Source organism: Myotis myotis, unplaced genomic scaffold, assembly GCF_014108235.1.
Source record: "Myotis myotis isolate mMyoMyo1 unplaced genomic scaffold, mMyoMyo1.p scaffold_m19_p_21, whole genome shotgun sequence".
Classification (NCBI taxonomy): Eukaryota; Metazoa; Chordata; class Mammalia; order Chiroptera; family Vespertilionidae; genus Myotis; species Myotis myotis.
In genome coordinates, this window is record NW_023416326.1 from 15,433,488 (window position 1) to 15,457,535 (window position 24,048).

Here is a 24,048-nt window from a genome sequence, read left to right on the forward strand (position 1 = left end):
TCTTCTGACGGCTGCCTCACCTCAGTATAATATCGTCAAGGTTCATCCATGTTGTAGCGTGTGTCAGTTTCCTTCCTTTTTAAGGCTGAATAATATTCCATTGTATGTATATACCGCATTTCGTTTATCCATTCATCCATTGAGGGACACTTGAATTACTTCCACCTCTTGGCTGCTGTGAATAATGCTGCTATGAACAAGGGTGTTCAAATATCTCAAGACGATGCTTTCAATTCTGTTGGTATATACAGGCATACCTCGTTTTATTGTGCTTCACAGATGTGGCTTTTTTGTTTGTTTATACAAGTTGAAGGCCAGCTCCTCCAAGCAGAAAGATGGCCTGGAACTGAACGCACAACATCTCCAACATATGTCCATACTCAGAAGTGACATTACTAGATCATATGGTAATTCTGTTTAATTTTTTGAGGAACTACGATAGTGGCTGCACCATTTTACATTCCCATAAGCTGTGGACAAGTTTCAATTCCTCCACAACTTTGCCAACACTCGTTACTGTCTCTCTGATTACAGCCACCTCGGTGGGTGTGAAGTATCTCACTGTGGTTTGGATTTGTACTCCCCTAATGACTAATGACGTTGAGCATCCTTTCATTTGCATGTTGATTTATTGTATCTTCTTTGGAGCCTTTCCCCATTTTTGAATTGGGTTATTTTGGATATAATTTAGGTATATATTTTAGGTATGTCCCTTATGAGATATATGACTTGCAAATATTTCCTCCCATTCTGAATAATATGCATTCTTGATAATATCCTTTGGGGCACACAAGTTTATACAGAAATAACTCAATATTCGATAAATGGGCCGCAGGATGGGAAATGATCAAACCTGACCTGCCTAAAATGTAGCTGCTTATTTTTTTATGGTGTATTTTTACCTAGATTTTTCATGGCTTAGTGTCCTCATCCAATTTTTTTTTCTTACACAATGACACTTAAGCAGACATGTCACTGTAAATTGGAATACAAAATCTAACAGCCCTGTGATGGACGTTATCCTCGCATCACAGAGGGAGAAAATGAAGCGAGGAAAGTGGGCCAGATTCCCGATTCTATCACCTGGTGGATGTTGTCCTTGAAAAAATCACCAGGTTTTGGGGAGAATCAAGTAAGGCGATGATTTTATTTTCTTTTAGACATTTGAAATACAACTTTATTCTGATTCTAAACAAAAAGGAATGGGAATGACAGTAACAAACAAGGTTTCACCACTGAGTGTTGTGATGCGACTGCAGCATTCTTATAGGTGAAACTCAGTAAGGAAGCAACTGCATTCCAAAACAGCTAAACATGCAGGCCCAAAAAGTGAAGGTATTTTAACTGCCACATTCACTCGAAGCCCATTCATCTTCCAGCATCCCAGGATCAAGCACAGGTTCTGCTTAGCTATATGATAGAGTGGCAAACACGCGGCACCACCGACGTCACAGGACAGTGGCCTATAAAACGAGACTTCTGATGCTGGGCTCCAGCTTCCCGCTCACAGGTCGCCATACTTGTCTGGGAGTGCGGTGGTCCGAGCAACCTCGAGATGGTGCCCACGCTGTGCTGCCAGTGCGGGGTCCATGGCCACCTCCGGAGGGGCGAGAGCAGGCATGGCGAAAACTCCGTTAGGGTCTCCGATTCCAGCAAGCCAGAGCAAGGGCTTTGCAAAGCTGTAGTTACTTTTGGCAGAAATGTCGTAGCACTGAAGGTTCTCCCTTCGGTGGAAGACAATGGATTTCGCCTTCGCTTTCCTGTCCTTGACGTCCACTTTGTTGCCACAAGACGATGGGGATGTTCTCACACACGTGCACCAGATCTCGATGCCAGTTAGGCATGTTCTTGTAAGTAACTCTCGAAGGTACATCAAACGTGATGATGGCACACTGGGCTTGGATGCAGTAGCCGCCTCGCAGCCCCCGAACTTCTGGCCGCCGGGTCCCACGTGGTGAACGTGAGGGGCCCTCGGTTGGTGTGGAACATGAGGGGGTGCACCTCCATGCCCAGGGTGGCGACATACTTCTCGAATTCGCCCTTCAGGTGACGGTTCACGAAGGTCGTCTTCCCAGTGCCCCCGTCCGCCACCAATACAAGTGTGAACTGAACGTGGGGTTCTCCTTGGGGGCCCTGGTGATGTCACTTCCAGAGCTGTCTCCCGGGCCGACCCAAGGCGATGATTTTAAAACCCCTCTCACAAACATCCAATGAAGAACCTCTGAGAATAACAGCTAAGGGCCTGTTGCAGTCGCTCAGCTCGTAACCGGTGGCCTGCTGTGGGGAGAGAACCCCAGGCGAGTGTGGAAACTCATCCAGGAGGGTGTCTGTCTCACATACAGGCCCGGAGTGGCCCAGAAATTATCAGACACCAGACCTGCTATTGTGCGGATCCCCTTAGGCTCTGCCTTGGTTTAAGGATACCTCGCCCCTGGGTCACACTCAAACCTCTACTTCCCTCCCTAACCGACTTTGCTTTTGTTTGTTTTTTCACTTTCAGAGGGTTGACCTTCTCTTGTATTGTCTCCAACTGACAGTATCCTACTGCCCCCCTCCCCCGCCCCCCCCAGGGGCTGGCAGTAGGGACCAATGGTTTGCTATATTCTTAGAAAGGAGATCAGGATGTGCTGGGTAGCATTTGATTTTTAAACCTCTGCTCACATCCTGCCTCCCCGCCAGCAGCACCCAATACCCGGCACGGAGCTGGCGTCACTAACACCCCTATTCGGAAGCGGGTGGCACAGAAACATCTGAGCCAGAACGGCTGCTGGGAGCTATTACAGGAGGTTCTTCATCCATCAACTCACTGAATCCTCAAGCCGACCGGGCGCTGTCTGCACGGCACACAGAGAAACGGAGGCATCGGAACAAGCCTGAGGCCATGCCACCAGCAGCCAGAACCCCGCCGCCTCGGACCCGAGCGGCCCGCCCTCACGCCTCCTCGAGGCCCTGGGCTCCTCCCGCCTCGCCCGACCCCGACCCGCGCCCACGTTTCTGGTTCCACTCGCGCCGCCGCCACTAAAGCCGGACCTGACCGGTCTCCTGCCCAGGCCGCGACCCGGGCCCCACGGCCACGTGGGTGGTGGGAAGGCGACCGGGACTCGCTTCCGGTGGGGCCGGCACGGACGGCGCCGCCTCCCGGCTTCCCGCGGCCTGGCCGGGCCCTCGCCGGCGCCCACCCCGTTTGCTCGCGGTCCCTGGGCCCCGCCGGTCCGTGTCCTCCCCGCGGGGCCTCCGCACCGGCCGGCGCCCCCGGCTCAGCACGCGCCCCCCGCGCCCCGGGAGCGACACGGCCCGGAGCTGCCCCCGCGCGAAGCCGCGCTGCTCAGGGTCTCTCCTCCGGGCGCGGCTCCCACCCGGCGGAGGGGGTCCCGCTCGGAACCCCGAGTCCCGGCCGGGCCCGCGCCCTCCCGGCTTCCCGGAGACGGGGGCGGCGACGCGGGGGAGCGTGGGCTCGGGACCCGCGGAAACGGACTCGGAGCCGCGTCCCCTCGGAGCCGCCCGGCCCCGGGCTCCCCGCCCCGCGCGCCCCGTCCCACCGGCGCCCCCTTCCCCTCGGAGCCGACAGCCCGCGGCTCCCGCAGCCGCAGCGCCCGCCCTCGGGGGGGGGGGAGGGGATCGAGGGGCTCGGGGGACTCAGGGGCTCGCGCGGCGCCCCCCGCGCTCCGGCTCCCGGCCTCTCGGCGCGGCCTCCCCCCCGGGCGCAGGGGCGATGCTGCGGCTCCCGCTCCTCCCGCGGCGCCCGCTCCGCATCCGGGGTCTCGGCCTCAGCGCCCGCGGCGGCAGCGGGAGGAGCGGCGGCAGCGGCGGCGGCGGGACGGCGGCCGCTCGCGTTGGAACCGCCCGCGCGGCGCCGCCCCACAATGCCCCGCGCGGGCAGCCTTTGAAAAAGCGGCGCGGCTCGTTCAAGATGGCGGAGCTCGACCAGTTGCCGGACGAGAGTGAGTAGCGCCGCCGAGCACCCCCTCCTCCCGCCGGCCGCCCGCCCGCGGGCCGCCCCGGCCGCGCCCGGCGCCCGTGCCCCCCGCCCGGCCCGGGGCGACCTCCCTCCCGCCGCGGCCCCGTCCTCCCCCGGCCGCCGCGCCGCCGCCTTTGTTATGGTGTCGGTGTGTGGGCTCCTGGGGCGGCGGGAGCGCCGGGGCCGGAAACCGGGAGCCCGGGGCCCAGCCCGTGCGGGCGGCGGCGGGGGCGGCGGGGCGCGGGGCCGGGCCGAGGCGGGGAGGCGGCCCCCGGCGCGCGGAGGGGCCGGCGGGTTACGTAACTCGCGCCCCGGGCGGAGGGTCCCGGCCCCCGCGCCCCCACCGGCCCCGCCGCCCCCCACCCCTCCGGCCCCGCCGCCCCCGCCGCCCGGGCGTCCACCGGGAAGTGTTTCCGTGTCAGAGGCTGGCCGCCCGGACCACAGGTGGCCGCCTCCCCGGGCGCCCCTCCCTGCCGGCTGCTCGGCGACGGCGGCTCCGGCCTCGCGGGGACCTGGCCCCACGGACGTGCCCCGCGCGGGGTCGCCCCCCGGCCCCCCCCCCCCCGCCCGGCGGCGTCCACCTGCCGGACCTGCCCGCCCGCGCCCCGCAAGTAAACAAGGCGAACCCCGCGAGCGCGCTGGGCTCGGGCCGCGTGTCATTCATGTGTGAACTGTGTGAAGTGTGGGGGCGCCTGCTTAGGGGTCAGCTGCTCCGGGGGGTCGCCTGCTCCAGGGGGGGGTCACCTGCTCGGGGGGAGGTCACCTGCTCCGGGGGGCGCCTGCTCCAGGGGGTCACCTGCTCCGGGGGGCGCCTGCTCCAGGGGGTCACCTGCTCCAGGGGGTCACCTGCTGGGGGGGGCCTGCTCCAGGGGGTCACCTGCTCCAGGGGGTCACCTGCTCCGGGGGTCACCTGCTCCAGGGGGCGCCAGCTTAAGGGTCACCTGCTCCAGGGGTCCGCCTGCTCCGGGGGGCGCCTGCTCCAGGGGTCACCTGCTCCAGGGGTCACAGGGCCCCGACCCCACTCCCGGCGGAGGGTTTGTGTCGCTCCTGGGAGTTTAACGGGAAAGGTCCCGCCACCGTGAGGGCCACCTGCGCCGGAGGCAGGCGACGCCTACCCGAGGGCCAGGCCGTGTCCGGGGGTGCGCTCCCCGCGCCCGGGCGGAAGGGCGGCGCAGGGCGTGTGCTCGGACCCAGCCGAGCGCAGGACGGACACATGGAGGCATCAGACGTGGCTGGAGTGACAGGAGCTGAATCTTCAATTTTCCACAATGTCCGTCCTTTTGAATTTCAGATGGTCACAGTGGCGAGTGGCCGCTGAGCCGGGAAGGGCGCAGGGTGGGCGCCCAGGAGCTCGCTGTGCGGAGAGCAGGGTGGGTGCGCTGCTGGGTGCGCTGCCGGGCGGTCCATGGGCTGCCGTCTCCCCCGCCGTATGGGCCATACAGAGTCTGTATCTCCTCCTGGAGTCACGGCCACGGACTCGGTCACTGTCCTTGTGCTGAGATGAGAGGCGTTTAAGTGCGTTCCTTACACCTGTCCCTGGAATGTCCGCTCCGCACGGGGCGTGTGTTGACTTCCTGCGGGTCTTTGTAGAGACCCCGGAGGACCCCGGAGGACCCGGTGCTCAGACTCCAGCTGCGCTCGCCGCAGCATCGCTGGTTACAGTGTGACCTGGCGGCGCCTGGCTTGTCGCTCAGTGCCACATGCCAGTCCATAGAAACACTTCATCTAAATGGGATTGAACGTAGGGTAAGAGGCATGATTAGTGAACGAGCTGAATCGTGACAAGGGGTGCAGGGAATAGCCATAGGTTCCTGTGCCAGTTCCGGTCCAGGGGACTGGCTAGTCCTTTAGCCAGCAGCTGGTCCGGCATCACCAGTGCTAAAAGCACCACTTACTGAGGACTTAGGGTAGACAGCTGCTGGGTGAGACGGCTTTGCTCATTGAACCCTCATTTCCGTTGAGGTAAGTGCTCTTCCTAGTTTGCTTGCATGTGTGAGGAGCCCAGGTCTTCCCTGGGAGCTCCTGCTCTTGATATCTCTTGCCTGTTTCACGTCTCCTCTTAGATGCCTGAGGCCCCTCAAACTTCACGGGCTCAAGATCCACCTCCCAGTCCCATCCCAGGGACGGACACTTCCGTGACTCCTGCCTCAGTGAGGCTGCACTATGCGCTCAGCTGAGACCTAGAGGTTATATTTGGAACTTCCCCCTTTTTTACTTTCCCTGTTTAAGCCTTACTAAGTCTTGTAACTTTTGCCTTAAAAAAAAATTCTACCTATTTCTCACCACACCCTAGTCCAAGCTGTCAGCATCTGTTCCTTGCACTAATGACTTCAGCCTCTCGTACTCTACAGACCCACCTGTCATCCCAGCTCAGCCTGCACACAGTTAGAATGACAAATAGGTATGTCACCTGCTGCTTACACACCTCCATGACCCCCCCCCCCCCCCAGGCTCTATGTGATAGCACGTCCTCTCGTTCTGTCCATTTGAGCTGCGTCTGGCCTTTTTCATCCCCTACCCTCACCTTTGCACCTGCTCTTCCCTCCACTTGGAATGCTCCTCCTTCCGGTCCCTTCTGGTTAACGGCTGCTCATCCTTTAGGCCCCTTTTGAGTGTCTTCAGACGCTCTTCCTCTCCTCCCTGATGAAGATGACATCTCCTTATCACACCTTTTCATGCCGCGATGTCACGCCGAGTGGCGGCTGTCACAGGTGCAGCTTTACACTGCAATGTGGTTGGTTAACTCTGCTTAGAAGTTGCTCTAGAGAAGGTACCATTGCTGTTTTTCTCTATTCCAGTCCCATGCAGAGCACCTGGCTGGTTCTCTGACTTTTCTTCATCCTGTGTCCCTTGCTACTCCTCTAGCTTGGTGGCCTCCCGCCCGCCCTCCCTCCCTCCCTGGAATATGCTAAACTTTCTACCTCAGGCTTTTTTTTTTTTTTTTTAACCTACTGTTCTACCCAGACTCTGGTTTGACTTCCTGCTCTCGCATGGTTTCAGATCTTCCCTCCTCAGAGGACCTCCCCTGACTGCCCTGTGTGAAGTCACTCCCCACCCTGAGCTCACCTGGCTGGTTTCCTTTATAACAGCTGCCCGACGTGTAATTGTCCGTCTGTGTGCTTGTCTGTGTGTCCCCTCCCACTGGAGTGCAGCTCCCCAGAGCAGAGGGTTTGCTTATCTTTTCCTTCCTGGAACCCAGCCCTTAGAATAGTGCTGTCAGGCACCCGGCGAGTATTTGTCGAATGACTGAATGAACATACCCAGTTAGAGCAGGAATCTAACTTAAATCCACATGCCTGTAAAGTCTGTGTTCTTAACCTAATAGTTGTGGGGGTTTTTACTGACAAAAGTAATACGAGCAGCATGATATAAGAATTAGCCATGTACTATGTGCATTGTTCTCGAAGCACTTTGACATGTATTAACTCACTTAATCCCCATTTTACAAATGATGGGTCAGCCTCACAGAGAGGTTAAGTGACTTGCTTAAGGTAACATAGCAAGAATGTGGAAGAGCCAAGATTCAAGTACAGCGAGTCTCAATCTGCTCTCAACCCTCTGCAGTGCTGTCTCAAAAAAGGTCAAAGGTTAAAAGAGGTCAGAATCCCCAGGACAAAGTTCCTGCCTTCATGGAGCTGGAATGGATATCCTTGCTGCTCACACCTCTTCCTTCAGATCTCTGCTCAAATATCACCTTAAGAGAAGCTAATCATGAGCATTTTATAGAGAAATCGTCTTCCCTCCCCCACCCCTCTCTGCATTCCCTGTTCGTATCGCCTGCATTTTTTGGTGCAGGTTCCCTGTTGGTACCACCCTGCATTATTTGGTGCAGGTTCCCTGTTCGTATCGCCCTGCATTATTTGGTGCAGGTTCCCTATTTGTATCGCCCTGCATTATTTGGTGCAGGTTCCCTGTTGGTATTGCCTTGCATTATTTGGTGCAGGTTCCCTGTTGGTATTGCCCTGCATTTTTTGGTGCAGGTTCCCTGTTCATATCGCCCTGCATTTTTTGGTGCAGGTTCCCTGTTCATATCGCCCTGCATTTTTTGGTGCAGGTTCCCTATTTGTATCGCCCTGCATTATTTGGTGCAGGTTCCCTGTTCGTATTGCCCTGCATTATTTGGTGCAGGTTCCCTGTTAGTATCGCCCTGCATTATTTGGTGCAGGTTCCCTGTTGGTACTGCCCTGCATTATTCGGTGCAGGTTCCCTGTTCATATCGCCCTGCATTATTTGGTGCAGGTGATGTTTGTTTACCTCCCTCACTAGAATGGAAATTCTCTGAGAGCTGGGACTTCAGCCGCTTTGTGTGCTCTCCTATCCCATGTGCCTATAGCAGGGACCGGGATGCCTTGGCAGTCCGTACATACTCCCGAATGCGTGCAGGGTCGCTCCTTTTTCTCACGGGAACCACGTTTCTCACGGTAGCCACGCTGGGGGATGTGTCCTGCCCACCACTGTTTCTGTCTGTTGTGTTGTTGGAAGTTTCTTAGCAAGACTTGACAGCGTTTCTCCCAACTTCTCCCCACAGCGTTACTGCCTTTGGTCATTAAGCTTCAATTTGCCATCAGAAGCTGTTCAGTTGTCCTGTTAACCATTCTCCACATCTAGGCAAGAGGGTAGTGAAAGCAGCAGTGGCTTTGATGTTGATGGGTTGTCTGTTCTGCTGCCCCTGGAGGAAAAGTCAGGTGAGGTCTAAGGATCTGAGATGTATAAAAAATGTTTCATATCCAGAACTACAATACTGTATCTGCTGCTTCTCAGTTCAGGTCTGTCTGTTTATATGAGTTGTAACTTACTGCTACTTCTATTAAACACCGAGAATCTTTCTTCACTGATTTCTGTACTAAGTTCATGTTCTTCTTTCTTTATCCCCTGAGATTATCTTTCATTTCTCAATTTTTATATGTGTAGTGGCTCCTTAAAGATATTTACACACATTTTGAACATGCCATTTAAAAAATTGTCTTTTCGAATAACCAATGGACACAAGACACTGGGGGGTAGGGGAGGCCGGGGGGGGGGGGGGGGAAGGTCAAGGGGAAAATAAAAAAGGAGACATATGTAATACTCTTTGTAATACTTTAAGCAATGAAAAAAACAACAACCCCCCCACCCCACCCCCCCAAAAAACCCAAAAAAACAAAACCTCAGTGACTGTAGGGATTACACCCAGGTCCCCAGCACCTAGCAGTGTCAATAAATGAAGACAGCCCACTCTCTACAAGTAAAGCTTAAGTATAAGAAAATACAAAATAAATAAATAAATAAAAAATAAAAAAATTGTCTTTTCTCAATGCAAATAACTGACCACATTTCAAATAACTTCACTTCTGAGTTTAGATTGTAGTCTTACAAATATAAATGGATGTCACAGTAACTGAGATGAGAAAGTAGATGATTATAAAATAAAATTGAAAACTAGGAGTGATGAATAATTTGACTAGTAAAAGAAAATAATAGGTATTCTAAACAGAAGAAGATTTGTTCATCTATAATTCTATGAATAACTTCTGTTTTGGAGCATAGAAAGGGTGTTTTTCCCTTGTTAATTTCTTTTTAAAATTGAGATGTAATTGACATAGCATTGTATTGTTTTAGGTGTACAACATAATGATTGGACATAGATATACTAGAGGCCCGATGCACGAAATTTGTGCAAGGGGCTTGGCCCCACCGCTGTGGTGGCCGCCCCTGCCTTGACCCCCTGCCTCTGCCTCGGCCCTGCCGCGGCAACTTCATCCAGAAGGACGTCCGATCTAATTAGCATATTACACTTTCATTATTATAGATATATATAGGGCAAAAGTTACTACCCCACTAAGTCCTGCTAACACCCATTTCTACCCATTGTTACAAGTTTTTTCCTTGTGATGAGAACTTTTAGGATCTGTTCTAGCAACTTTCAGATGTGTGACAGCATTGTTAGCCGTAGTCACCATGCTGTGCGTCACATCCCCAGGTGTATGTGTCTTATAACTAGAAGCCTGTACTTTTCACCCATTCCCCCACCCTGGCAGCCATCAGCCTCTTCTCTGTACCTGAGTTTGTCTGTTTGTTTGATGCCACATATAAGTGACAGAGATCACCCTTTATTATTTTTCAAATGACTTAGACTTCTTTGCAGTTCACATATTCAGTTCAGAGATTTTCAACTTAGTGCTCTCCCGTTTTCATAAAAATCCTGTCCTTGATTCACACCAGTAGCTCAGTGTTTCTCAGATGAGCCTGCAGCTTACCTGCACCAGAATCCCTAGGGACCTTTATTAATCGTACAGATTCTTTGTGCTGGAGGAGTTTTCTGATTATTCTAATATGCACTAAAGTTTCTTTCAGCCAGTGAACCCCTCCATCTCTATGCTAGTCCCCCTGGCCTTTCCTGAACTCCTTTTGCAGCCTGGGTCTTTAAGTGTTGCACGAACCAGCATTCTGCACACCCAGGGGACTTGCTGCCTACTGCGACAGGGCCGGGACGGTTTCTGTTTCCCCCTGTATTGCCCCTGATCTTTGCCTCCGTAAGTGTCGGTTCCCTTCTCTTTTTCTTCTCCAGCACCAGCACACTTCTAGATGAAGATCCAGAATTGTGTCTGTCCTTAAGTCGTCTTCTTTCCCCTCTTTCACCCTGGGAAAGGTCTCCACTTGTCACAACTTCAGTAAGACTCCCAGATGTCTCTCCAGTTCTCCCTTACCTTATGAGTTGAATGTCTACTAGTTATTTCTAATTGCACATCCCACCATCACTTCAAACTCAACATCTAAAACTAAATGGATTGCTTCTACCCCAATCCAGTTCTTTTTCTCTCACTTTGATTATGGAATAATAGTGATTTGTTTTAATTGCAGGCTCTTCAGCAAAAGCCCTTGTCAGTTTAAAAGGTAAGGGTCTCACCCTGGTTTTCTAGGTATGGCATAAGCTAGAGATTTAATTCATTGAATGAATGTGGGTTAGTGTTTCTCTCTTCTGAGTTATGATTCATTATAGCTTTTCAGTACTGGTTTTCACTGGTGACAATTTTACATTCATATGCTGTTACAAATTGGTCCTTGGATGTTAGAAATTACTAAGAATTTTCCCCCCTAGAATTATTGATTAAAGAACTTCCTTATTAGATTTAAAACATTTATTTTTTAAACATTCATTAAACAATTATGCTAAGCTGTATTTTTGCATAATAGCTTATTTTTTAAGAATCTTGCTTTTAAGTAATAATGCAAATCTCTTAAAAATAAAAGAACAATAATAATTTCCTTTTCTGAGAAAAAAGATAAATGTTCCTTGGTCTTGCTATTTCTTTCTGTAAGTAGTACATTAGACCAACCCTCTTAATATAGCTCATTTTGAAATTTTACCTTTTGAGCAAGATTCTACTGGGTAAGTACATTTGGAACTAAGCTAGGTATTCTAAGCCTCATTAGTACTTTTAATTTTTAAAACTACTGTGTTGTGCTTTGAGTTGGTGATTTACCAAGTTAAATCCTCTGGCTTGAGAACACTTATCTTCCAGAGTTACCCGAATTTATCTGCCTACCAAGATCAACCCCATCCTACCTTTTTTCTTTTGTACTTATTAAAACAGTATTTCACCATTATGAAATACTTCATACTTATTAAAAGTATTTCATATTCTTCCTCAATAGTAAAATCACTTTTCTTTTAAAAATACATATATCTGTGTATATTATATGTATGTATGATACACCCGATAAAATTTCTTATAGAAAAAAATTAGAAAATGCTGATGAGCAGCCAGAAGGAAACGAAGCTAACTGCGTTTGGTGTATCCATCCCGGGACTCTCTGTTTCTCTGTATAAAGATCCTTTTTATAAAAGTTAAACTCACCCTTCTTTCCATAGCATGTCCAATTAGCCACTTCATTGAAGCTCTTCTGGGTGCATACAACTCAAGACACTTCTTAGAATTAAGGAAAACAGAAACATCACACATTTCCTTTTTTGAATATCAAGGGTTCATATTCTGAAGTAGAAAACATTTAGAAATATGCTCTAAATTCAAGGTTAGAAGAAGTTTTTTTCATTGCCTGCTTTCGATTAGATTGTATTTATGAGATAGTTCCTGGAAAATTAGAATAGAGGAATTACTAAAAACCAAGAAGAAAGAAGCCACACATGTTTTAATAAGAAAATTTAATATTTTCAAGATGCATTGCCTTGCCTTGCCAAGTTACTTAGAGTTTGACCAAAACAACAACAACAACAAAAACACACAGAAGAGACCTTTCATTTGAAATAAACTAAAGTTATTATGATCAGTGTATTTTTTCTTTTCTTGGTAAATACTTCAGATATATTGCTATTATTAAAAAGGCAATGTTCATAGTATGAAATCCGTTGAGATAAACCTAAATCTTATTAGTAATAATTATTTATTACAGAGGGAAGCTTATCTAACACATGGAATGAAAAGTTCAGTTCTTTACAAAAAACACCTGTTTGGAAAGGCAGGAATACAGGCTCTGCTGTGGAAATGGTAAGGAATTAGTTTTTAGAATATGATAGCTACATTGTTTGTATTATTGTCATGTGCAAGTTCTTACAGCACAGTAAAAATTTTCCAAGGTTTTCCCCCACCTTTAAGCATTTGAGGGTTTTTTTTTAATTGATTGATTTGAAAGAGAGAAACATCAATTTGTTGTTCCACTAATTTATGCATTCATTAGTTGCTGCTTGTATGTGTCCTAGCGGGGGAATTGAACCTGCAACCTTAGCATATCAGGAAGGCGCTCTAACCAACTGAACTACCCCACCAGGGCAAGCATTTGAGTCTTTCTTTTTTTTTTTTAAATATATTTTATTGATTTTTTACAGAGAGGAAGGGAGAGAGACAGAGAGCTAGAAACATCGATAAGAGAGAAACATTGATCAGCTGCCTCCTGCACATCTCCCACTGGGGATGTGCCCGAAACCAAGGTACATGCCCTTGATCGGAATCGAACCTGGGACCCCTCAGTCCGCAGGCTGATGCTCTATCCACTGAGCCAAACCGGTTTCGGCGCATTTGAGACTTTAAGTGCCATTGAGCGGTATATGATCCTGTATAAGTAAATAATCTGTAGACTGTGATAATCTGGTCATTGTTAAGCATTTGTTAAGTAATTGTAGTTTTTTTTTAAATAGGCAAAAACAACAAAATTCCAACAACCCAATCTCGTACTTTTATTAGATAGTAAAATTTGCATGGCTCTGGTCCCTACAAAAAGATATATAAATAAGTGGTAAAATAGTAAAATCTTGTGTAGGTCAAGGGTAACTGCATTTAGGGGTGGGAAGTAGAGGTGAGCGTATAGTTGGCAGGACTAATGATTTGGGGGACCTCTGCTCCTCCCCTGCCCAGGAGGTTAGGGGTCAGTCCTGAACAAGCCTGGAGCTGGGATACACAGCAGTGGTCACTGTACCTGGACAGCCGACCACAGTGAATGTGCAGGCTGTTACACTCCTGTCAGTTCTGTCACCATCATCCTCTTCCTCCTCTTGGGAGGAAGCAGGGGAGAAGGGCTTCGGGTCAGGGCTGTGGAGTGTTGAGACTCTCAGTGGATTTAATTTCAAGGATCCTAACCTCTAACCTTGATGCGATTGGATGCTGCCCACATGTTGCTAGCTCTCTGTACCTCCCTCCCTTCTAAATAGGCATGAAGCTCTGTCTTGAATAGTGGAAGAAGGATTTGAAAAAGGATGCAGGTACTATGGGATATTATTTCTGTTGTTCTTTTCATGAGACCTCTGAACCTAGAATGGACTGTAAAAGTTTTCATATTATAGACCCTTAAGTATATGATGTACTTTGGGCACTTAAGTTTTTTTTAGTTCTACAGGCATTTATCAGGTATCTGTTATAGGTATCTCATATTTTTATTTATAAGTGGAAATTCAGCTAACACTTCTTTTTCCAGTTGTTAACAATTTTTGACCTCAGATCTAGCATATTATATACATTTAGAGTTAGAGTCTAGAGCAGCTGTGGGCAAACCACGGCCCGCGGGCCGGATCCGGCCGTTTGAAATGAATAAAACTAAAAAAAAAAGACCGTACCCTTTTATGTAATGATGTTTACTTTGAATTTATATTAGTTCACACAAACATTCCATTCATGCTTTTGTTCTGGCCCTCCGGTCCAGTTTAATAACCCATTGTGGCCCTCGAGTCAAAAAGTTTTCCCACCCCTGGTCTGGAGTGACCTAGTCACTTTGCCCTAGCCCCACCCTATTCAACAGACATGTGGGATGCACCCAGCTGGCATTAACCCAGACACCAACATAGTAAGAACTGGAATTTCCAGAATTTATTTTCCTGCCTTCATTCAAAGCTGCTTGATTTGGGTTCCAGTTTCAATCATCAGCTAGGTGTTCTATTTGTAAACATTTTGCATAAATATGTATCTTACTACTTTCTAAATCTGAGATCACTTGTACTTTGTATTACCTACTTCATCCTCCTGTACTGCTTGCTAATAATCTAGAGTTAGCTGTACTTTCCTATATAGAATTATATTTTGGAACAAAAGTGGGAAGTGTTCAGTCTTTTCATGAAATAAAATAATTTATATCATAGCCTTTCAGAAATTCAAAACGAAGTCGATTCTTTTCTGATGAAGATGACAGACAAATAAATACAAGATCACCTAAAAGAAACCAGAGGGTTGCAATGGTTCCACAGGTATGTGTGTGCTAAAACTTTGTTTCATGTGATAGGAAGTGAGCAACTGCTCAGCGTAATAAGTTTATATTTATTTTTACATTTTGAGTAACAAGTTTTTTTCTTTAAATCAGTGCCCCACCTTAGCTGCTATTGTAGTTACCTAGAAAATGCTATTATTTTATTGATGGACTTGAAACCAGAGTAGAAAGCCAGTCCTCAGTCTTACAAATACGCTTTCTTCTAAGAATGGAGATAGTGGACATTAAGCAAATGGGTTTGGCAATATGGAATCAGTTTGGAATTGGGCATGGAGATGAGCTGCCTCCTGCAGGCCCTTCCCCCCCCCCCCCCCCCACACACACACACACACTAGGGAGCGAGCCCACAACCTGGGCATGTGCCCTTTCAGTCCACAGGCCGATGCTTTATCCACTGAGCCAAACTGGCTGGGGCTGGCATCTTTTAAAAGTCATGGTGGACATGTAAGAATCAAAGCAATGAATGAAAATTGGGTAAGGAAAGACTAACTTCAAGAATAATGTGGCCCAAGGTGGTTTGGCTCAGTGGATGGAGTGTCAGCCTACAGACTGAAGGGTCCCAGGATCAATTCCAGTCAAGGGCACTTGTCTGGTTGTGGGCTTGATCCCCAATAGGGGGCGTGCAGGAGGCAGCCAACCCATGATTCTCTCATCATTGGTGCTTCTGTGTCTCTCTCTCCCCCCCCCCCCCTTCCTCTCTGGAATCAATTCTATATAATAAAGAGGTAATATGCAAATTGACCATCACACCCTCACACAAGATGGCTACCCCCATGTGGTCACAAGATGGCCACCACAAGATGGCCAACAGGGGAGGGCAGTTAGAGACGACCAGGCCGACAGGTTAGGGCAGTTGGTGGCGACCAAGCCTGCAGGGTAGGGAGGGCATTTGGGGGGGGACCAGGTCTGCAGGGGAAGGCAGTTAGGGGTGACCAGGCTGACACGGGAGGGCAGTTGGGGGTGATCGGGCCCGCAGGGGAGGGCAGTTGGGAGCGATTGGGCCAGCAGGGGAGGACAGTTGGGGGCAATTGGGTTGGCAGGGGAGCAGTTAGGCATCGATCAGGCTGGCAGGGGTGTGGTTAGGGGGTAATCAGGCTGGCAGGCAGAAGCAGTTAGGGGCAATCAGGCAGGCAGGCAGACGAGTGGTTGGGAACCAGCAGTCCTGGATTGTGAGAGGTACAGGCTGGGCTGAGGGCCCCCCGTCCCACCCAGTGCATGAATTTTATACACTGGGCATCTAGTAAAAATACATATTAAAAAAAGAAGAATATGACTTTTTTTTCCCTATCAAATTTTTATTTTTTGAAAGTGATTCCCTACTTCCCTGTCATTTTTGTTTGTTTTGTTAATCCTCACCCAAGGATTTTTGCCATTGATTTTAGATAAAGTGGAAGGGAGGGAGGGAAGAAGAATGGGAGGAGGGGAGAAAGAGGGGGGGGGAGAGAGATAGAGATAGAGATAGAGATAGAGAGAGAGAGAGAGAGAGAGAGAGAGAGAGGAGAGCATCAATGTGAGAGAGTTGGTTGCCTCCTGCATGAGCCCCTACTGGGTGGGTATCAAACCTGCCACCCAGGTATGTGCCCTTGACTGGGAATGGAACCACTGAAGGAACAGCACCGGCCAGGGCTCATTTCCCCCGAGTGCTGGAGGCTTCAGTGTGGTGGGTCATAGTAGGCGATTTCCTCAGCCAGGGATTGGGCATCAGAGGGATTAAAGGAGTGACCAGCAACATGCCTACCAAGCACATAAAACGCCTTCCATGCCTTTATGATAATCTCAAATAATACAAATGCTTATGTTCTGTAAAATGAACAAAAAGATATTTTGAAAAGTTTTAATAACAAATGTACATAAGCATCTAAACTTCAGTTTAAAAAATGGAAATAATACAAAATGTGCATAGTTGGACTTAGTAGGTGTTGGATACAAGGTTCAATGAATATAAGAAATAGTTAAATAACTTTTTCCTGTATTGACTTAGGGGAGGTGTGTTATTAGGATAATTTGAGTAACAGCTGTCTAAAGTGGATTGTTTTAAAACTTCTTTCTTCCTCTAGCTGTTTCTTAGGAAAATTTCCAAGCATTCAGAAAACTTTAGTCTCTGTGACTATAAAGCCATCCTGCCCAACTCATCCACTGCCTTGCTCTGCAGACACATCGTCCTTCTAGGACTATTACAGTCCTGTGCTTCTGAGATGAGACGTCTGAGATTGTCGTTTCTAGCCTTAACATGCCTAGTTCTTTCAAGTTGTATTTACATGACATGGCTTGTTCCCTTATCCTTGTACTCAGCCTCTAAGTACTTATAGTCTGTCTGTGTTTTTTGTTGTTGTTGTTGTTAATCCTCACTTGAGGATAGTTTTTCCATTGATTTTTAAGAGAGTGGAAGGAAGAAGGGAGGAGGAGAGGAGAGAGAAAAGCATTGATGTGAGAGAGCCACATCAAGTGGCTGCCTCCCACACACACCCCAGCCAGGGCGGGGAACACGCAACCTAGGGACCTGCCCTGGGCCAGAGAGCCCTCGACCCTTGGGTTCTCTGGCTGACACACTAACCACGGAGCACACTGGCTGGGGCATATCCCTTTATTTGTTTTTTAAATTTACCTTTATTATTGAAAGTATTACAGATGTCCCCCATTGCCCCTCGCCTCCCACTCCTACCCGCCCCGGCATGTGTATTATGTTGATTTGCTCTTGAGCAGTCCTGATGAGATAGGTTACTATTATGTTATCTCCCATTTTTCAGATGAGAAGACAGACACAGGTACCTTGCTCAGGGCCACAAACCTAGGAAGTGAAGCTGCTACTACGTGGCAGACATCCTGTCTCCAGAGCCCTGCTTTTTTATGTTTTAGCAGTTTTATGGAGATATAATTCATGTATCATCCACCTCACCTATTTAACGTGACACGTCAGTGGTTTTAATGTAGGCACAATTGAGCAAGCAGCACAACCAGTTTTAGAACGTCCTCATCACCCCCCAAAGAAACCCTGTGCCCTGTACAGTCACTTCATTTTCCATGTGCTGAATGAAAGAGGTGTGATGGCTACGAGGGTATGAACATTGAAACTTTAGAAGATAGTGCCAACAAAGTCAATTCATAAAAGTTGGAATAATTTCTATTTCCACTAATAGTTTGAATATATTTCCCCATACTCAACAAGGGATCTCTACTATAGTTTTACTATATCCAGTGAGCCATTAAAAAATCTGGGTCAGTAATTCAAAGGAAAGAAAAGTAACACTGTTTCTGATAATAATAATTTATAGTAAATTGGTTATTATTTATGCTTAACTCCCAACATACAGAGAGAGATAGAAACAGTGATGAGAGAGAATCATGGATCGGCTGCCTCCTGCACACCCCACACTGGGGGCTGAGCTTGCAACCTGGGCGTGTGCCCCGACCGGGAATCGAACTGGTGATCTCTGGGTTGATGCTCAACTGCTGAGCACACCTGGCTGGGCAGTTATTTTCTTATTAGTTTGTAAGAATTTTGTATATATTAAGAATATTAGCCTTTGGGCTGTTTATATTGGCTATACTTTTCTTCAGAGTTTGTAGGTTTTTTATTTTTTAGTTTGTTTTTTTACTTTGTATTTTTCACCATGCAGGATTGAATAAAAATTTTAAGAGTCAAATATAACTATCTTTTCTTTTTATGATTTACTGAGTTTGTGCTCAGAAAGACCTTCTTCTCTAGTCTGAAATTTATGCTTAAGTTCTAGAATTCTCTCAAATTTCTTTTTTTAAAAATCTTTATTGTTGAAAGTATTACATATGCCCCCTTTCCCTCCCCCTTTAACCCCTTCTAGCCCACCCCATCTCTCATATTTCTTATTTCATTTTTTAAATATTTAAATATTCGGTCCATCTGGAATTTATTTTGGAGTAAGGAATGAGGTAAGACTGCAACCTGATTCCACCCCCCTCCCGCCCCCCTCCCCCGCCCCCAGACAACTACTTACTTGTCCTGGTCACATTTACTGCGTAATCCATCATTTATACATTGATTTAATATGCTGCCTGCAATACGAGGCAAACTTCTGTATATATTTGGGATTATTTCTAGGCTTTCTCTCTTTATGTCTACTATGTCTCTATGTGCTAGTGTCAAGTTGTTTTAATATTGCTTTATATTTTGGTTAAATGTCTATAAGACATTCTTACTTACTCTTTTTTTAGATTTTCCTAAATATTCTTGTACATTTTTTTCTATGTAAACTTTAGATTCAACCTGATTAGGAAAAAAAACTTTTTTTTTTTTTTTTAAATATATTTTATTGATTTCTCACAGAGAGGAAGGGAGAGAGACAGAGAGAGTTAGAAACATCGATGAGAGAGAAACATTGATCTGCTGCCTCCTGCACATCCCCCACTGGGGATGTGCCCGCAACCCAGGTACATGCCCTTGACTGGAATCGAACCCGGGACCTCTCAGTCCGCAGGCTGACGCTCCATCCACTGAGCCAAACCGGTTTCGGCAGGAAAAAAAAATCTTGTTGGCAGTTCTGTTGGTATTACACTAATATTATAATTTATGGGGTTTGACACGTTAAATTGAGACTGCCTATCCATGAACTGGTTGTAGTTCCACCTACTTAAAAGCCTTGATGTCCCTAGTAGACTTTAACATTTTTTTTTCATGTCAGTCTTACACATTTCTTTGTGTGTTTTTAAAAAATATATTTTATTGATTTTTTACAGAGAGGAAGAGAAAGGGATAGAGAGCTAGAAACATGGATGAGAGAGAAACATCCATCAGCTGCCTCCTGCACACCTCCTACTGGGGATGTGCCCGCAACCAAGGTACATGCCCTTGGCTGGAATCGAACCCGGGACCCTTTAGTCCGCAGGCTGACGATCTATCCACTGAGGCAAACCGGTTAGGGCAGTCTTACACATTTCTTAAGTGTATTCCTAGGTATTTAATACTTTTGTTCTTGTCATTTTTGCTGTCATAAATAGGATATTTCTTCTGGTTTATTATCTAACCAGTTCTCGTTTACATATTGAAAAGATAGTGACTTTTTAAAGATATTTTTTATATCAACTTGTATTCACCCACATTATTAAATTATCTTATTATTTTTAGCAGTTATAGTTGATTTTCTTAGAGTTTTCTGGGTCAGCCATATTACCTACAAATAATGGTAGTTTTGTCTTCTCTTTACAATTTTCTTATCTAATTGGCTAATTCCATCAAAACAAAGTTAAAAAGTGGTGACAGTCAACATCTTTGACATATTTCTCACTTTAATGAGAATGTTTTTAATATTTAAACATTGAATACTGACCTTTGTATTGGAATGGAGAGAAATGTGTTTTATAGGTTAAGAAAGTATTTTTATTTTCTTGGTCAATCTAGGGAAAGGTTTGTCAATTTTTTATTTTTTTCTTTAACTCTCACCTGAGCAGATGCTTTCATTGACTTCAAGAGAGAGTGCGGGAAAGAGGGAGGAAGCGAGGGAGAGGGAGAGACAGAGAGAGAAAGAGAAGCATCGATGTGAGAGAGACACTTAGCAACCTGACCTGGGCATGTGCCCTGACTGGGAATGGAACCTGTGATCCTTTGATGCATGGGACAATGCTCCAGCCAACCAAGCCACACTGGCCAGGCTGTCAGTTTATTTTATTGATGAGAGAGGGGGGGAGAGAAAGAAACATTGACTTGTTGTTCCACTCACTTATGTATTCACTGGTTGCTTCTTGTATGTGCCCTGACTGGGGATCAAACTCCCAACCTTGGTGTAGGACAGTGATGGCGAACCTTTTGAGCTCGGCGTGTCAGCATTTTGAAAAACCCTAACTTAACTCTGGTGCCATGTCACATATAGAAATTTGTTGATATTTGCAACCATAGTAAAACAAAGATTTATATTTTCGATATTTATTTTATATATTTAAATGCCAGTTAAAAAAGAAAAATCAACCAAAAAATGAGTTCGCGTGTCACCTCTGACACGCGTGTCACAGGTTCGCCATCACTGGTGTAGGAGAATGCTCTGACCAACTGAGCTACCCTGCCAGGGTAAGGTTTGCCAACTTTGATGTTCTTTTCAAAGAACTTTTGGTTTCATCACATTTTTTTTTCTATTGTTTTTCTGTTTTTTATTTCATTTATTTCTGTTCTAATCTTAATTATTTTTTTCTTCTGCTTGCTTTGGGTATTATTTGTTCTTTTCTGGTTTCTTAAAGTGGAAAGGTAGGTTGTATATTTGAGATCTTTCTTCTTTTCTAATATAGGCATTTACCCTATAGATTTTCCTCCAACCATTACTTTAGGTGTACCATTTAACTTTTAGTTTATTGTATTTTTTCAGTGGTTTCCTCTGTTTCTATTCTATTAAGAATTATTTTAATGGATATTGAATTTTATCAATGTCTTTAGCATCAGTGAAGGTGATCATATGAGTTTTATTGTTTTGATTTATTAATAATGGCAAGTTATATTAACAGTTTTTTAATACTGGACTCTCCTTACATTTTGTTTTGTGTGTCTATTTATAATCCTTGCATTTTTGACAGAAATTTTAGTTGGTTGTGCTGTATTCTTTTGATGTTCTGATGGTGTTTATCTGGTAACATTCTTTTTTTTAAAGCTTTTTAAAAATTGAGATATAATGGCCAAAACCGGTTTGGCTCAGTGGATAGAGCGTCGGCCTGCGGACTAAAAGGTCCCAGGTTCGATTCCGGTCAAGGGCATGTACCTGGGTTGCGGGCACATCCCCGGTGGGGGATGTGCAGGAGGCGGCTGGTCGATGTTTCTCTCTCATCGATGTTTCTGACTCTCTATCTCTCTCCCTTCCTCTCTGTAAAAAATCAATAAAATATATTTAAAAAAAAAATTGAGATATAATGACATATAACATATTACTTTCAGGTATACAATATAATGATTGATATTTGTATATTTGCAAAATCATTGCCACAATAAGTCTGGTTAACATTTGTCACCACAGTTACAAATATTTTTTCTTATTATGAGACCTTTTAAAATCTCTTAGCAACTTTTAAATATGCAATACTGTATTATCTATAGTCATCATACTTTGTAGCCCATCCCTATGACTTACTTATTTTGTAACTGGAAGTTTCTACCATTTGACCTATTTGGCCCATTTCCCATTCCTACCTGTGGCAACCAATCTGTTCTCTGTATCTATGAATTTGGACTTGTTTTTGTTTGTTTGTTTGTTTGCTTTGGATTATACATATAAGTGAGATCATATGGTGTTTGTCTTTCTCTGTCTAATATATTTCACTTAGCATAATACTCTCAAGGTCCATATCCATGTTGCCGCAAATAGCAAGATTTTGTTCTTTTTTTATAGCTGAATAATATTCTAGTGTGTGCGTGTGTGTGTGTGTGTGTGTGTCACATTTTCTTTATTCATTTACCCATTGATAGACACTTAGGTTGCTTCTGTGTCTTGGCTATTGTAAATAATACTACAGTGAACATGGGGGTATATCTTTTCTTTTTATTATTAAATTTATTGGGGTGACATTGGTTAATAAAAAGGGGGTATATGTATTTTCAAGTAGTGTTTCATTTTCTTCTGATAAATGGCCAGCAATGGCATTGCTAGATCATACGGTAGTTCTGTTATTACTTGAGGAACCTCCATACTGGTTTCCGTAGTGGTTGCACCAGTTTACTTTCCCACCAATGGTGCACAGTGGCTCCCTTTTCTCCATGTCCTCACCAGCACTTGTTATTTACTAACTTTTTAACAATAGCCGTTCTGAAAGGCATAACGTGAGATTTCATTGTGTTTTACTTTCATACATATTTTTATTGATTTCAGAGAGGAAGGGAGAGAGAGATAGAAACACTAGTGATGAGAGAAAATCATGGACCGGCTGTCTCCTGCACGCCTCCTACTGGGGATCCAGCCCGCAACCTGGGCCTGTGCCCTTGACTGGAATCGAACCCGGGACCCTTCAGTCCGAAGGCCAGCGCTCTATCCACTGAGCCAAACCAGCCAGGCTCATTGTGCTTTTGATTTGTATTTCCCTGATGGTTAGTGATGTGGAGCATCTTTCCGTGTATCTGTCAGCGCTCTGTATGTCTTTGGAAAAATGTTATTTAGATCCTGTGCCCATTTTTTAATTGCTAGTTTTTTTGCTGTTGAGTTTTAAAAGTTTTTTTTTTTTTTTAAATATGCTTTTATTGATTTCAGAGAGTAAGGGAGAGGGAAAGAGAGGTAGATACATCAGTGATGAGAGAGAATTGTTGATTGGTTGCCTCCTGCACACCCCCTACTGGGGATCAAGCCTGCAACCTGGGCATGTGCCCTGACTGGGAATTGAATGATGACCTGGCTCGTGGGACTACACGCAACCAACCGAGCCACTGGCTGGGCTCAGTGCCTTTGCTTTTGATGTCAAACCCAAAAAGTCGTCACTTCGACCAAGGTCAAGGAGCTCACTGCCTGTTTTCTTCTGGGAAGAATTTCAAGTTTTGCATTCAGTTTTTAATGCATTCGAGCTAGTTTTATGTGTGTGAGAGAGCAATTCGTCTCACTCTTTGGCGTGTGTTTCCAGCTTTCCCAGCAGTGCTTGTGGAGCAGACTGTCCTCCCCCTGTTCAACACTCTGAGCTCCTTTGAGTTAATTTATCATCTGTGTGAGTCTATACCAGGGCCCTCCACTCCGTTCTGTGATCTGTGTGTCTGTTTTGGTGCCAGTATCGTACTGTTTTGATTACTGTAGCTTTGTAATATAGTTTGAAATCAGGGGGCATGATGCCTCCAGTTTTGTTGTTCTTTCTCAAGATTGCTTTGGAGATTTGGGGGCTTTGTGGTTCCATACAAATTTTAGGATTGCTTGTTCTACTTCTGTGAAAATGCCATTGGGATTTTAACAGGTATTGTATTGAATCTCTAGATTGTTTTGGGTAATATGGAGATTTTAATAATACAGGGCGGGGCAAAGGTAGGTTTCCAGTTGTATGTACATGAAACAATTTATTCTTTGTATGTGAAACAGTTTATTCTTGGATTATTATTTATTAATTATTGTATTATTTTCCATACGAACAACTGTAAGCCTACTTTTGCCCCACTCTGTATTAATTTTTTGCAGCCCATGAATACAGGATATCTTTCCAAGTGTTTTTAAATTTCATAGAAATATGTGATATTTTCTGAGGTTTACTTTTATTATACTTGGGGCAGATTTTATTATCTAGGTTACGTGATCTTTATGAAAATAGTTTGGAACTATGTTTTCTTGTTCAGTGATTTGAAGCAGTTTACTAGCATTGGAGCCCTGGTTTAATAAAGAATTCACTGGAAGCCGTCTGGGCCTTGTGCTCGCTTGTATGTTTTCTCTCTGACTCTCTCGGGAGCAGCAAAGTTCTCTTACTGGTCTTTTCTGGCCCAGGAACTCCAG

General features: G+C 46.0%; 1 protein-coding gene and 1 pseudogene across 9 annotated transcripts in view; one reads left to right on the forward strand and one right to left on the reverse strand.

Annotated features, from left to right (window-relative positions):
* Window positions 1-1,116: 1,116 nt before the first annotated feature.
* LOC118678969 lies at window positions 1,117-3,494 on the reverse strand (annotated as a pseudogene).
* A 361-nt stretch (window positions 3,495-3,855) lies between these two features.
* LIN9 (lin-9 DREAM MuvB core complex component) overlaps window positions 3,856-24,048 on the forward strand; it is a 52,977-nt gene continuing 32,784 nt past the window's right edge. For 4 of the 9 annotated variants that reach the window (XR_004975047.1, XM_036354917.1, XM_036354919.1 and 1 more), the window contains exons 1-4: window positions 3,856-3,941; window positions 10,799-10,831; window positions 12,350-12,444; window positions 14,523-14,627. Coding sequence is in view for 8 of the 9 variants with exons in the window: in XM_036354917.1 (XP_036210810.1) it covers window positions 3,911-3,941; window positions 10,799-10,831; window positions 12,350-12,444; window positions 14,523-14,627 (264 nt within the window). In the remaining variant the exon portion in view is untranslated. Of the gene's footprint in view, window positions 3,942-4,937; window positions 5,921-6,021; window positions 6,145-6,251; window positions 6,360-8,486; window positions 8,644-10,798; window positions 10,832-12,349; window positions 12,445-13,601; window positions 13,653-14,522; window positions 14,628-24,048 lie in introns of those variants that run through there. The other 5 variants (XM_036354920.1, XM_036354921.1, XM_036354923.1 and 2 more) reach the window with 5 other exon arrangements.